We start from the raw sequence: 15,641 nt of genomic DNA, 5'->3' as shown, positions 1-15,641 counted from the left end.
AAACACACACACGTACATGCACGTCGCTATATAAGTGCAATAATCTTGGACGCGACGTTAAACCCCATTTCACCTCACCTCACCAGACCGACAGCCATTCAATGAATGAGTATCATGAAACTTGAATTTAATAACTGTTCTTCATTTTGTCAAGGGTTCTTAATTAATTTCTAGGTGTATATACACCTTTATGTTTCAAATGAATATAGTACTATTTATTAATTCATATATCCTGCATCATTTTCATTGAATGACCGAGCTGACTTTTATAACCGAGCAACCGTTTTAGATACGCAGTAAAAGAACAAACACTTGAAATGAGGAAATTGAAGTGCTGCTGTAATACTCAGTCTGTTAAATCCGGCTAATATCTAATCTTGACTGATCGATTACAGGCTTCAAACAAATGATATGATATGAGCGGATATAAGTTATACAAGGAAGAGTTGTTGAGAGGTCAAAGTAGATTACACGAGTGACGTCGATCCATACACTGACGATGGGTGGGGCACTGGTGGCCTCGTCGTTTAAGGCGCCGTGATTCGTTGTGCAGAGTTGCGTCCTTTGGACACGCCAGAAACCTTTGATTGTGGGTTCGAATCCCGGTTCGCCCCGATTATGTTTCTAGGTTTGTCAGCACCATACTGTGCTCGTGGGTTTCACCGAAGTGGTAAACGTCTGAGACCTGCATCGGGCTTTCCTCTCACATTAAGCTGACATGCCGTGATATAACTGGAATACTGTTACAAGCGGCGTTAAACCTCACTCACTCACTCACTCACTCACTCACTCACTCACTCACTCACTCTGACGACGAGCATTTAACAAGGGACGTCTGATGACCCTTCGCGACTTCAACCAATATGGTTTCGGACAGTGGACAGATGCCTGTTGGGAAGCTATTGTTCTCTCACAGCTTTACGCGCGCGTGCGTGCGTGCGTGCGTGCGTGTATCGTGTTTACTTGTGTGTTATGTATATGCATATATATATATTTTGATATAAATATATTTATGTGTGTGTGCGCCTGTATGTATGTTTATAATGCGTTTTGATTTATTTAATATGTATTTTTATATTCAAAATTTAAATTTATATAATTGGTAATACATTTCACAATCAATAAATGCAACATACAGAGAAGTGTTGTCGATACTTGAACACCAGCAACGCCCGAGCCCTCATAGCATGTATCGTATATGTGTGTCTAAGTAGGTCACAGGCTACAGTCATGGTTATTTATAGACATCAAGATACAACTGCACGGTATATATACACTTTCGTGACAGTACATACACGCACCTGTCGTAACCTACATTAAACGTACTGCGTAACATCTATTAATAAATCTGACGAAATTTCTTAGTAAACTTTCTATTACAGGCAGTCGATGTTCTCCGAAGTGCAGCTCAGTGGTTGGTATTCCTTGGAACACTTGAAGAATTTACTGCTCTCTACATGTTTATGTGTGAATGCCTAATACGTCGTGTGTTACCAATTGCATTGGTATCTCAGCCAATGGCTAGCGTTTGTTCAACGTCGTAAATGACGACAGTATTGCCCTGAAATAGCTTTTACTCGGTACATCAGGTATGCGTTATTGATAAGCGACTTCCGCATGTATGTTTAGCGTACGTTTGAACTATTTCATTCTGTGTTGTCCTGTAGACGTGGCGTGTTACTCAAGCAGTTTTCGTCAAACACCAACCGATGTCGGCGCCACAGACATCGAATGTACTTATCAGTACGCGTAGTAACCAGCATCTGTCTGCTGTAGGGGATCCACCTCGCCTCACGTTTGTCACCGGAGCAGATCAGAAACAGAGAATACGTGGTAAGCTGTTTGTGTTGGAGGTAACGTTCGTGGTTTGTGGTTAAATGCGATCGCTCGACAAGCAGAACACTCGGGTTTTATTCCCGCACGTTTGAAGCCTATTACTGGTGTTCTTACATCGTGTTGTTGCTGAAAAAGGGTCAAACGCGGCGTAAAACTCTATTTAGTCACTTACTCTTACTGTGATTCAGATTTCAGATTCGTTTTAGTTATGTACAGGTGTGGATTCCGGGGATGTCTAGGTCCTAAGAATATAGAAGTTGTCGATGAGGATCCAGTAAAAGCTTGTGTGATGTAGTTTTGCGTCATCGTTGATCATGCTATCAACCACTCGTTTGTCCAAGGCTCGACCATTACCCATTTTCCGTCACCCAGTCGTTGGAAAATGTTTAATGTAGTTGTCAATGCTGGGTGGGTCGAGGATTTGAGCTACAGTCATACTTGTATCTCTGATATATTGCTTTAACATTGCCAAAGACTTGATTTTTATTGGTATAGTAACACGTAAAGGACTTTCATTATACTCTAGCACTGATTGAAGGCTAACGTGCTGGGTTTTATCGCTCTTGGCCATGTGTGGTGTGAGGTAATTTAGGTAAGCATGAGATATCAACTTGATTTTGTATAGAAATGTTTTCATTGATCGATACTTTTGGTGGATATTTTTTGTTATTATATTAGTTTTTAATAGTCACGTAATATTGAATTTCTCAGGTAAAGGATGGCTTGCGAAACACACATGTCCCACTTTTCTTTAAATTTAATAAATTAATAAATGATTATAAAAACATGGATTCTTGCGTCGAGATCGATTGAAAAGAATAGTTTGTCTCGAACAATCCAGCATGTGCTCTGAAATGAAAAAACATAAGGTGGAAAATGCTTGAACAATGTTAGCACGCTCAATGGTGTACAGTTGTCTTTGAAACAAACCAATTATTCTGCTGCATTGGCATGACTATATACAGGACTGCCTCCGTGTTTTAGTGGTAGAGCGTCCGCCCAGAGAGCAGAAGGTCCGGGGTTCGATCCCCGCCGCGTCATACCAAAAGACTCAAAATGATGGTACTTGTTGTTACCCTGTCTGGCGCTCGTCATTAAGGGGAAAAAACAAGTATTGGTCGGCACAGTATACTGTGTTTGATTCCGGACTTGTACAAGCAGTGAAGCACAGGTCATGGTGAGCCGACGTTTGTGAAACCCACGTGAACGGTACCGTTGTCAGTCCAAGGATCATAATCGGCGCGGATATGGGATACGAACCCCCGATCAGCGTCAACCGGCACTCTTTATTCTGTTGAGGTTACTGCATACACGTCGAAAATAAGTGCAATAACCTTGGACGCGACGTTAAACCCAATTTCACCTCACCTACTATATATAAGGTGGTGAGGTGAAATGGGGTTTAACGTCGCGTCCAAGATTATTGCACTTATATAGCCACGTGCATGTACGTGTGTGTGTTTGTGTGGCTGCTTGTACTAGTCTGGACTGATGCCGATTAATAGTGCTAGCTCACTGAGATACCATGCCGCAGTTTAACATGAATATCCCACTCAGACACAGTATACTGACTCCGAGCCGACCAGTCCTTGTTTTAGCCCCTTAATGCCGAGCGCCAGGCAGGGTTACAACAAGTACCATCTTTTAACGTCTTTGGGTATAACGCGGTCGGGGATCGAACCCCGGACTTTCCGCTCTCCGGGCGGACGCTCTACCATTAGACCACGGAGGCGGTCCTACTATATATAAAGGGATGTTAGGGTGTTCAGTCGTCACGCTGAAGGCTCGGGTTTCCCCACATGGGCACGATGTGTGAATCCCATTTTGGTAGCCCCCGCCGTGATAATGCTGGAATAGTGCTGAAAGCGGCGTGACGCAACAATCAGCAACTCACAACAGTTAATTCCTAATTAGATAAATTTGTTCTACTTTTCAGAGACTTTCCTGTCCTGCACGAGCATTTCAGAAACACAGATGCCTCCAGTGATGACCATCACCTTCAGTCACGAGGTTAAGGGTCACGTGTATGACGTCACAGCACGTGCAGACGGAACAGTCGAGTTGTTGGTAAACTATTTCGTATGGTTATTACCAATAGAGTATTATTACTGTTTTGTACGTGCCAATCACTACTTTCAAGAAACTATTGATTTTACCAATGTGCTAGGATAAACTAACGAAATACTTATTTTTTATTTATAGGACCACAGCTCTCTCCCGTCAACCGCGTTTCAAGATGGACGCCACTTCCTTATTTCGCAGGAATTTGAAAAGGATGTGAGCTATGTGGTGTTCCAAAGTGTCAAATTTCCAGGTAACCCAGTTATTTGAATCAAGTTCAGCGTCAAAAGTAAGATACCGTACGGTTTGTTAAAATGTAATGCAAACCTTTCGTCTACAATTATTTGTTTGAGGAATTTTTTGTCCAAGTGAGTGACTGGCGTCCATGTATTTGGTTAGAAATAAATAAATCTTCCCAACAGTGAGCGGATGAGTTGGGTTGAACGCCAGAAGTGATGCAGGTCTCAGATGTTTACCACATCTGTGAAACCCATGAACACGGTTATGGTGCTGACAAACCTAGAAACATAATCGGGGCGAACCGGGACTCGAACCCACAATCATAGGTTTCTGGCGTGCCCAAAGGACAGCGAATCGCGGCGCCTTAGACGACTGGGCCACCCGTGCCCCATCTCCCTAACAATTGTACTAAATATTAGTATATGTTTTTTCTGTCCCGAACATTTCACTAAAAGGGGAAACAGTTACGTTTGTTGTCACACACACTTTCTCTTCATCATCTCTGCAAACTGCAAACATACACTTAATACATGATGAATTTGATTTATCCTTGTATCAGTAGCCATATCTAATTTACATTTGTACTTCTAGGAAACTATCTCTGTTGCCACGACAACACTCTCCAACTACGGAACCCTCCAGATGCTCCTGAGGAGAGAACTGCCTTTCATTTTGACTTGATGCAAATTTAGTGATATGTAACGTGATGCCTTTATACGTCAATACGGTTGTGTATGTGTGTGTGTGTGTGTGTGTGTGTGTGTGTGTGTGTGTGTGTGTGTGTGTGTGTGTGTGTGTGTGTGTGTGTGTGTGTGTGTGTTCAGTTTCCCTGGGAGAACAGAAATGTGAGATATCTATATATGTGATCAAACAAAGACACTCAGTCCATTATCATGATTGTTTGTTGTATAAAGTGGACTTCCACTGTGATCACATATCAATGTCGATAAACCACGAGTGAGTGAGTGAGTGAGTGAGTGAGTTGAGCAGCTGGTGGCTCGAATTGTGTCCATTCCTTTATTGTGTCCTTTCCATTCCTAAATAAAGCTGAACATGATCCTGATCAATGGCAATATGGGATACAATTTGTATGACACCACCTCCAGGCAGCCAATCACACACATACAGATCCCACACTCACTCACTCACTCATCTTTAAATGTGGAATAGTATATCTATGTGAAGCACAGGTCATGGTTAACCAACTTTTGTGAAAACCACGTGGACGGGTACTGTTGTCAGTCCAAGGATCATAATCGGCGCGGATCAGGGTCAACTGGCACTCTTCAGTCTGTTTAGGTTATTGTATGCGAACCAACAACATGTAATTAATGTGTAATTAATGTCGGTGCAAACAGTTTAGTTATAGTGACTGTGATATTGATAAACATTCAGTGTTAGCACTTTGAAGACTATATGCGGGTAGAATTAAGAATGTATTTGAAAGAAGAAGCAAAGGAATTTGTATATTACACTTTGTATTTCAAGTTAAAGATGATGGGTAATTTTGTTAGCCATTGCTAGCTTGTCCAGTGCATGGGATATCAATCTACTGACAGCATTATGTAAGTTGTCATATCACACACAGCGCTCGCCCGTATTGGTGTGAATGGGCTTATATCACATGATCAGTGGGACAACAACGTGTATTATCTTCCAATGAAGGGACAAAGGTAACATTTTTCACCTGACGAATGGACAAGAACTAGCCTTCGTCACCTAAGAAAATAAGACAAATAAGCTTTATCACATGGCGAATTGGGAAAATATAGCCTTTAACAGCATGAGAATTGGTGAGAACGGGCCTTTTTAAGCAAACGGGAAAATCAAGTACCGGTATTTATCACCTGACGAACAGACAGTGGAACGAAGTGGTCTTTATTACCAATAGAATTAGGAAAAATGGCCTTTACCACTGACCATTATGTGCATAGCCTGAGTCTAAGATAAATCAGGGAATACATACGGTACAAAAAACGTTAGGGATCATGAACTATTTGTATATACCGTACACGTTTAAAGAAACTCTTTACTACAAATCCCCCAAAATATCAATGATCCCTAACTTCATTGATCGGTATATGTTATGTCCGATGTACAGGGGGAATATACATAATCCTTTAAATCCAAACAAAACTGTATGTCTGCAGGCGCTAACTGATACTGTCTCAACTATTCAGATTACCGAATTTGAACCCAGCTTTATGTAAATATAGCCTCTCGATAAACGCCGCTTCTGATGATAAATGGCACAACTTGACAACCCCTAGTCGCCACTCTTAACTCGGGGGCACGGGTGGCCCACTCGTTTTAGGCGCCGCGATTCTCTGTGCAGAGTTGCATCCCTTGGGCACACCAGAAACCTATGATTGTGGGCGCGAATCCTGGTTCGCCCCGATTATGTTTCTAGGTTTGTCAGCACCATACCAGTGTTTCAACGAAATGGTAAACGTCTGAGACCTGCATCACTTCGGGCTTCACATTAAGCTGACACGCCGTGATATAACTGGAATACTGTTAAAAGCGGCGCTAAACCCATCTCACTCACTCTTAACTCAATGTAATTCAGTGTGAAACGTGACCCATTTACTCAACAAACCCATCTGACTCGAAGTGTAAAGGTATATTACAGACGCATCATTATTAACTTTACTATTATTTCCTCAATAAGATATGTTGTATCTGCTGTATATTTATTGTTATTTTAGCAACCCCCCAAACAAACGCATGGAAAGAGTCAATTTCAATTGTTTTTCAGAACGGGTGTGGGGATTATAACATTTTTACAAAAGAAATTATGGCACTTTATGCTCATGGAAAGGTTTCAGCGTGTCAAAACGCGCCGTTTTTAACTGTTATGCGTCTGCGTCAGATAGTACAAATTGTCATGTCATGGAGAAAGAACTGTTTGCAATGTGAAGGAATCGTGAGCAGTGAGCAGTGATACCGCTTATTTAAAACCGCATTGTATTCAAATATGTATTGGATCAAAAAACGAAATGCCACTCGACTCGACACGCCAAGTTTACGAGAGGCTGGACTATGAGCTTCAATACCCTATTTTGGCCCAGTGCTGAGACGGCTACATCGACGTCGACGGGTTCAATGATGAATCTGGAATCTGCGACACTGAAGACACGTTTGTTTTGCTATTGAATCAGGTTGTTTGCTTCAACGCCGGGGTGGATGAATGGACGTTTTGCCCATAATTGCGTCACCCAAGTTAACAGATATGGCGCAGGTAGTGTCATGGTGTTGGAGTGGGGAGGGGGGGGGCATTTGTGGGACGACCTCGATGGGCAGTGTAATGTCCCCTCTAGGATTAAACTAGATTGCTCCCAGTCAGTGAGTCTATCTTTAAAAGATACAACAGTTACCTGTGATTGAAGATAACCCACATAATATTACAGACAGGTAGGTCAATGTCACTCCAGACACCCGAGACACGCGTTGCAGGACGAGTGGGATAAGATTCCACAAGCTCGGATCCAAAGACTTCATCTTCAGGTGGTAGACACAATAGGTACTGAGAACTAACGCCCACTTGTAAACAGACGTCATCACTTATGGAACTTTCATTGTCATATTTGTGATTACTGACATTTTGCATTTCTTATTGTGCAATCTGGCTGCAAATAATGTTGTATTAAATGGGTTATCCTTCTTTGAACATAGCAAATTAAATATGTGAAAATTCACAAATGCGTTTCTTTTTTGGGAGCGTATATATGTGTTATTGTAAAGTATTTGTCGAAGGGGCATTCACTTTCAAAGCATCCATTACTTTTTTGTAAATTACAAAGTATGGCACATATATAAAATGGTGTTTCTTCTCTTCTGGACCTCATATAGCCCCATACCATGCCAGCAAGGTGGTATTCAGATTGGTTAAAAGAATGGGCGACGATATAAATACTTTTACGTCTTGCGCGCTTCTTGATATATTTCCTGTAAAAAGGTTTTCCACCAGTCCACTCACAAGAACGCCGCCTTGGCCATTATCTCAGTGACACGGCGGCATGTCAACTTACTTCATGTGTAAGAAAACCGATTGACTTTTCACTTTTAGTCACCCACGAACATGGATATGGTACTGACAAACCTAGAAACATAATCAGAGGGAACCGAGATGCGAACCCACAATCATGTTCTGCCACACCTAAGGGTCACTCGCCACAGCGAACAGCGGTCCTTCAGGCGACTGTGGAACACCATATTCAATACACCTACTTCCCCTCCTTTAGTAGAAATTTCTTATAATTATGGAAATTGTTTTGTCGCTATTATGCATTAAAACTAAACGTTAAGAGAAACATCGCTGGATTTCCCAGTTGATATTAGTTTCTGTTTTATTTTTAAATAATTCACGACTAGGAACATTGAGAAAACTGTCCAAATTCTGTAAAATCATCATGTCATTGTTTAAACCTATCAAGTAACTCTACCTCTTTCTGAATTGCACATATATAACAACCCTAGAAAATCTGTATTAATATGCATGCCTGCTCGGCAAAGATATGACAGTTATACACTGAAGATGATGTCTCTAGATCATTTAACATACATAAACTTTATTGTACATGCCTATTTATTTATTTATATAGTAACCTTTTAAGTAGCCGACGTCCACCCAAAAGGTTCTAAGATGGTTAATATCCAGATACTTAAGCCAAATGAGCTGCTTCAATTATACCATGATGATGGTATTCATAAAAAATAGTATTTGAAATGCTTCAAAACATACGTGCTGTATTTCGATCATGTAAGACGGGTTGGGAAAATGGTCAGATTATCATAGCATTTACGACCTCAAACAGATGTGTACAATAAGTTCAAGATTTGACTGTACATTTATTCACTTTGCCTTTGCCTACCAGAGTAAGGATTTCTTAGGATTGTGGACATGGTTTTCTCGGGTTTTTTAATTGAAACAAAATGTTCAGAGAAGCATCACACGATTTCCAAGCTGATAGAAGTTTCTGTGACTTGGTTTCTGTGGATGCGAAAGTAACCACATCGGATTTTTAAGTAACACAACGTACTGCACCGTTTGATCAATCCCGATTTAATCAATTAACAATGATTGATCATCCCTGGAGATAACAGGACTAGATTGGTTGAACTCTTCTCAGACCTCTCCCTTTATACGGAAACTTGTTTTGACAAGAAGTTGATTGGTTTCTCAAGTGGACAGTGAGATTCCTTTCGGATCAAAGCCTAATGAAGTTGCAGTGTAGCTTTGATCTCGCCACTGGCTTCGAAAATGCTCTCTTTGATCTATGAATCTCCACTACTATGTTTATACTAAGGGTCAGTATAAATGTTTTGCGCGGACTGGAGTCCTTCACTTCATCTCAATCCGTGAGAACGAACACATCTACTTTCCAATTATCCAAATTTGGCGCTACTGAATCCCTGTAGTATTTCATCCGACTGCATTCTAGTGTTGTGTCCGAAGGCCCTAGAAAATGGATCCAGTTCAAGTTGCCATCAAGCTGAGACGTCTCCTTATTGCCCACGACAATGCAGTGAAAGAGATCCTGACATTAGGTAAATATGAACTGTGCTCTTTTTCAGTCCCCTGCAAACATGGCAATATTGGTATCACACTGAATTTTAGAATTGAACAAAATAAAATGACATTGTTGTGAACACATTTAGCGAGATTTCTAATTACCCGTTTTATTGTTTTCAGATACCCAAGTCTACCATCTGATGCGGAAGATGACAGCCAACTCCTCCAACAACTGCATAATCCGAGGTGAACAGCTGATCCAGAGACGATGGGTGCTGGAAGGTGTCAAGGAGATGTTTACCATCTACAGACAACTCAAGTGGCAAGAGGTGCAAGCCTGTGTAAACGCCATCACCAAAGATGCTTCTGCAGAGAGTGATTCGGAGGCGGACTGGAATGCAGATACCTCTTTCAATGACGATGAAGCTTCCTTCACGGAACTCTTGTCCGACAGCTCATATAGTGAGGACGACGAAGACCAGGGAGACCTATACAGCAACGACAGCAGCTACGATATGACGACTCTCAGTCGAGCTTTGTCTGTAGACGACAGTGCACTTCATAGAAACGCCTAAGGGAAATCACAAGTCCCATCCACATCAACTAGTGCTGCATTTACCTTGTTATTCATTTTTTGTTATTGTACACAAATGTTGCCTGACAGTGTGCAAAGGGCATCCTATTATATTGTAAACCACATTTGTTTGTTGATGAATATGCTGAGGAAATAAATAATGAAGTCGATATTATAATCTTGATCATTTGCTGACACGCTCACGACATCTTGAAGACATCATTCGTATAGAAAGTTTGTGAGAGAGAGAAAAGGTTAATTTGAGATGGTATCTCACAATACCTAGCCTTCGATCATTTTACTTGGTTCTGAGTATGGCAATCATTCGCAGATATCGTCCTTAATCTATTCTTTGAAATAGGAAAAAGATACAGACTAATCAATTGAAATGAAACACATTTGGACATTAGGTATTGATGGAGAAGAAGAGATTCCAATGTAATGGTTGCACCATAACATTAAATACAGTTTCGAGCGTGACAATTCGTTTTCCGTATCAATGCCGATCCTATAGCAAAAGGATTTAGACAGACGAACCACAACCCCATATGATATTGATCTGAGAGAGATATATGTCAGGTTGTATTTCATATTATCAGAGCATTTAATTGTTTCTCTTTCCTTTTGAAATGTACATGCCCAAGTGCTTAAGGAGAGAGTCATGCATGTTAAAAATTGTCAATGTACACAGCATGGAAAACAAAAGGAAATTGAAACATTGACATCAACACAGGCCAAATAACATTTCTGATCCAAGTCAGCACTTGATGAATACTATTCCCTTGAAAGCACTAAAAAGTAAAGATCACAATATCCTGACATGAAACAGTGGGGATCTTTCAAAAACAATGCTAACAACGTGCTTATGTTTATCCAATTTCCATCATGTGCTTTAACAGCATTCTGTATTCAAAGATATAAATCATGACACCGTGCTTTGTAATTCTCCCAAAAACATGACAGTTATACACTGAAGATGATGTCTCTAGATCATTTAACACACATAAACTTTATTGTACGTGCCTATTTATTTATTTATATAGTAACCTTTTAAGTAGCCGACGTCCACCCAAAAGCTTCTAAGATGGTTAATATCCAGATACTTAAGCCAAATGAGCTGCTTCAATTATACCATGATGATGGTATTCATAAAAAATAGTATTTGAAATGCTTCAAAACATACGTGCTGTATTTCGATCATGTAAGACGGGTTGGGAAAATGGTCAGATTATCATAGCATTTACGACCTCAAACAGATGTGTACAATAAGTTCAAGATTTGACTGTACATGTATTCACCATGCCTTTGCCTACCAGAGTAAGGATTTCTTAGGATTGTGGACATGGTTTTCTCGGGTTTTTTAATTGAAACTAAACGTTCAGAGAAGCATCACACGATTTCCAAGCTGATAGAAGTTTCTGTGGATGCGAAAGTAACCACATTGGATTTTTAAGTAACACAACGTACTGCGCCGTTTGATCAATCCCGATTTAATCAATTAACAATGATTGATGATCCCTGGAGTTAACAGGATTAGATTGGTTGAACTCTTCTCAGACCTCTCCCTTTATACGGAAACTTGTTTTGACAAGAAGTTGATTGGTTTCTCAAGTGGACAGTGAGATTCCTTTCGGATCAAAGCCTAATGAAGTTGCAGTGTAGCTTTGATCTCGCCACTGGCTTCGAAAATGCTCTCTTTGATCTATAAATCTCCACTACTATGTTTATACTAAGGGTCAGTATAAATGTTTTGCACGGACTGGAGTCCTTCACTTCATCTCAATCCGTGAAAACGAACACATCTACTTTCCAATTATCCAAATTTGGCGCTACTGAATTCCTGTAGTATTTCATCCGACTGCATTCTAGTGTTGTGTCCGAAGGCCCTAGAAAATGGATCCAGTTCAAGTTGCCATCAAGCTGAGACGTCTCCTTATTGCCCACGACAATGCAGTGAAAGAGATCCTGACATTAGGTAAATATGAACTGTGCTCTTTTTCAGTCCCCTGCAAACATGGCAATATTGGTATCACACTGAATTTTAGAATTGAACAAAATAAAATGACATTGTTGTGAACACATTTAGCGAGAAAAATTTCTAATTACCCGTTTTATTGTTTTCAGATACCCAAGTCTACCATCTGATGCGGAAGATGACAGCCAACTCCTCCAACAACTGCATAATCCGAGGTGAACAGCTGATCCAGAGACGATGGGTGCTGGAAGGTGTCAAGGAGATGTTTATCATCTACAGACAACTCAAGTGGCAAGAGGTGCAAGCCTGTGTAAACGCCATCACCAAAGATGCTTCTGCAGAGAGTGATTCGGAGGCGGACTGGAATGCAGATACCTCTTTCAATGACGATGAAGCTTCCTTCACGGAACTCTTGTCCGACAGCTCATATAGTGAGGACGACGAAGACCAGGGAGACCTATACAGCAACGACAGCAGCTACGATATGACGACTCTCAGTCGAGCTTTGTCTGTAGACGACAGTGCACTTCATAGAAACGCCTAAGGGAAATCACAAGTCCCATCCACATCAACTAGTGCTGCATTTACCTCGTTATTCATTTTTTGTTATTGTACACAAATGTTGCCTGACAGTGTGCAAAGGGCATCCTAGTATATTGTAAACCACATTTGTTTGTTGATGAATATGCTGAGGAAATAAATAATGAAGTCGATATTATAATCTTGATCATTTACTGACACGCTCACGACATCTTGAAGACATCATTCGTATAGAAAGTTTGTGAGAGAGAGAAAAAGTTAATTTGAGATGGTATCTCACAATACCTAGCCTTCGATCATTTTACTTGGTTCTGAGTATGGCAATCATTCGCAGATATCGTCCTTAATCTATTCTTTGAAATAGGAAAAAGATACAGACTATTGAATATAAGATCAATTGAAATGAAACACATTTGGACATTAGGTATGATGGAGAAGAAGAGATTCCAATGTAATGGTTGCACCATAACATTAAATACAGTTTGGAACGTTGCAATTCGTTTTCCGTATCCATGCCGATCCTATAGCAAAAGGATTTAGACAGACGAACCACAACCCCATATGATATTGATCTGAGAGAGATATATGTCAGGTTGTATTTCATATTATCAGAGCATTTAATTGTTTCTCTTTCCTTTTGAAATGTACATGCCCAAGTGCTTAAGGAGAGAGTCATGCATGTTAAAAATTGTCAATGTTCACAGCATGGAAAACAAAAGGAAATTGAAACATTGACATCAACACAGGCCAAATAACATTTCTGATCCAAGTCAGCACTTGATGAATACTATTCCCCTGAAAGCACTAAAAAGTAAAGATGAGAATATCCTGACATGAAACAGTGGGCATCTTTCAAAAACAATGCTAACAACGTGCTTATGTTTATCTAGCAACATACTCCAATTTCCATCATGTGCTTTAACAGCATTCTGTATTCAAAGATATAAATCATGACACCGTGCTTTGTAATTCTCCCAAAAACATGACAGTTATACACTGAAGATGATGTCTCTAGATCATTTAACACACATAAACTTTATTGTACATGCCTATTTATTTATTTATATAGTAACCTTTTAAGTAGCCGACGTCCATCCAAAAGCTTCTAAGATGGTTAATATCCAGATACTTAAGCCAAATGAGCTGCTTCAATTATACCATGATGATGGTATTCATAAAAAATAGTATTTGAAATGCTTCAAAACATACGTGCTGTATTTCGATCATGTAAGACGGGTTGGGAAAATGGTCAGATTATCATAGCATTTACGACCTCAAACAGATGTGTACAATAAGTTCAAGATTTGACTGTACATTTATTCACTTTGCCTACCAGAGTAAGGATTTCTTAGGATTGTGGACATGGTTTTCTCGGGTTTTTTAATTGAAACTAAACGTTCAGAGAAGCATCACACGATTTCCAAGCTGATAGAAGTTTCTGTGACTTGGTTTCTGTGGATGCGAAAGTAACCACATCGGATTTTTAAGTAACACAACGTACTGCGCCGTTTGATCAATCCCGATTTAATCAATTAACAATGATTGATAATCCCTGGAGATAACAGGACTAGATTGGTTGAACTCTTCTCAGACCTCTCCCTTTATACGGAAACTTGTTTTGACAAGAAGTTGATTGGTTTCTCAAGTGGACAGTGAGATTCCTTTCGGATCAAAGCCTAATGAAGTTGCAGTGTAGCTTTGATCTCGCCACTGGCTTCGAAAATGCTCTCTTTGATCTATAAATCTCCACTACTATGTTTATACTAAGGGTCAGTATAAATGTTTTGCACGGACTGGAGTCCTTCACTTCATCTCAATCCGTGAGAACGAACACATCTACTTTCCAATTATCCAAATTTGGCGCTACTGAATTCCTGTAGTATTTCATCCGACTGCATTCTAGTGTTGTGTCCGAAGGCCCTAGAAAATGGATCCAGTTCAAGTTGCCATCAAGCTGAGACGTCTCCTTATTGCCCACGACAATGCAGTGAAAGAGATCCTGACATTAGGTAAATATGAACTGTGCTCTTTTTCAGTCCCCTGCAAACATGGCAACATTGGTATCACACTGAATTTTAGAATTGAACAAAATAAAATGACATTGTTGTGAACACATTTAGCGAGATTTCTAATTACCCGTTTTATTGTTTTCAGATACCCAAGTCTACCATCTGATGCGGAAGATGACAGCCAACTCCTCCAACAACTGCATAATCCGAGGTGAACAGCTGATCCAGAGACGATGGGTGCTGGAAGGTGTCAAGGAGATGTTTACCATCTACAGACAACTCAAGTGGCAAGAGGTGCAAGCCTGTGTAAACGCCATCACCAAAGATGCTTCTGCAGAGAGTGATTCGGAGGCGGACTGGAATGCAGATACCTCTTTCAATGACGATGAAGCTTCCTTCACGGAACTCTTGTCCAACAGCTCATATAGTGAGGACGACGAAGACCAGGGAGACCTATACAGCAACGACAGCAGCTACGATATGACGACTCTCAGTCGAGCTTTGTCTGTAGACGACAGTGCACTTCATAGAAACGCCTAAGGGAAATCACAAGTCCCATCCACATCAACTAGTGCTGCATTTCCCTTGTTATTCATTTTTTGTTATTGTACACAAATGTTGCCTGACAGTGTGCAAAGGGCATCCTATTATATTGTAAACCACATTTGTTTGTTGATGAATATGCTGAGGAAATAAATAATGAAGTCGATATTATAATCTTGATCATTTGCTGACACGCTCACGACATCTTGAAGACATCATTCGTATAGAAAGTTTGTGAGAGAGAGAAAAGGTTAATTTGAGATGGTATCTCACAATACCAAGCCTTCGATCATTTTACTTGGTTCTGAGTATGGCAATCATTCGCAGATATCGTCCTTAATCTATTCT

General features: G+C 40.3%; 3 protein-coding genes across 5 annotated transcripts; all 3 read left to right on the top strand.

The window, feature by feature from the left end:
- The first annotated feature begins 1,330 nt into the window (after window positions 1-1,330).
- LOC124119854 lies at window positions 1,331-5,210 on the top strand. Of its 3 annotated transcripts, none has more exons than XM_048391447.1 (5): window positions 1,331-1,414; window positions 1,668-1,833; window positions 3,773-3,903; window positions 4,039-4,150; window positions 4,729-5,210. In XM_048391447.1, the coding sequence occupies exons 2-5, from the start codon at window positions 1,710-1,712 to the stop codon at window positions 4,827-4,829; spliced, it is 468 nt and encodes a 155-aa protein (XP_048247404.1). In that variant the 5' UTR covers window positions 1,331-1,414; window positions 1,668-1,709; the 3' UTR covers window positions 4,830-5,210. The 3 variants fall into 3 exon arrangements, with proteins under 3 accessions (XP_048247404.1, XP_048247405.1, XP_048247403.1); XM_048391448.1 differs by lacking the exon at window positions 1,331-1,414 and having other exon boundaries at window positions 1,443-1,833; window positions 4,729-4,866; window positions 4,931-5,210; XM_048391446.1 differs by lacking the exon at window positions 1,331-1,414 and having other exon boundaries at window positions 1,444-1,833.
- Window positions 5,211-6,581: 1,371 nt separating this feature from the next.
- Window positions 6,582-10,396, top strand: LOC125377576. Its single transcript, XM_048391509.1, has 2 exons — window positions 6,582-9,687; window positions 9,833-10,396. The coding sequence occupies exons 1-2, from the start codon at window positions 9,606-9,608 to the stop codon at window positions 10,225-10,227; spliced, it is 477 nt and encodes a 158-aa protein (XP_048247466.1). The 5' UTR covers window positions 6,582-9,605; the 3' UTR covers window positions 10,228-10,396.
- A 3,674-nt stretch (window positions 10,397-14,070) lies between these two features.
- On the top strand, window positions 14,071-15,290 carry LOC124119840. Its single transcript, XM_046482495.2, has 2 exons — window positions 14,071-14,750; window positions 14,896-15,290. The coding sequence occupies exons 1-2, from the start codon at window positions 14,669-14,671 to the stop codon at window positions 15,288-15,290; spliced, it is 477 nt and encodes a 158-aa protein (XP_046338451.2). The 5' UTR covers window positions 14,071-14,668.
- Window positions 15,291-15,641: the final 351 nt, after the last annotated feature.

The sequence above is a fragment of the Haliotis rufescens genome, unplaced genomic scaffold (assembly GCF_023055435.1).
Source record: "Haliotis rufescens isolate VD_foot unplaced genomic scaffold, xgHalRufe1.0.p SCAF_9, whole genome shotgun sequence".
Classification (NCBI taxonomy): domain Eukaryota; kingdom Metazoa; phylum Mollusca; class Gastropoda; order Lepetellida; family Haliotidae; genus Haliotis; species Haliotis rufescens.
This window is presented reverse-complemented; position numbering and strand designations above follow the sequence as displayed.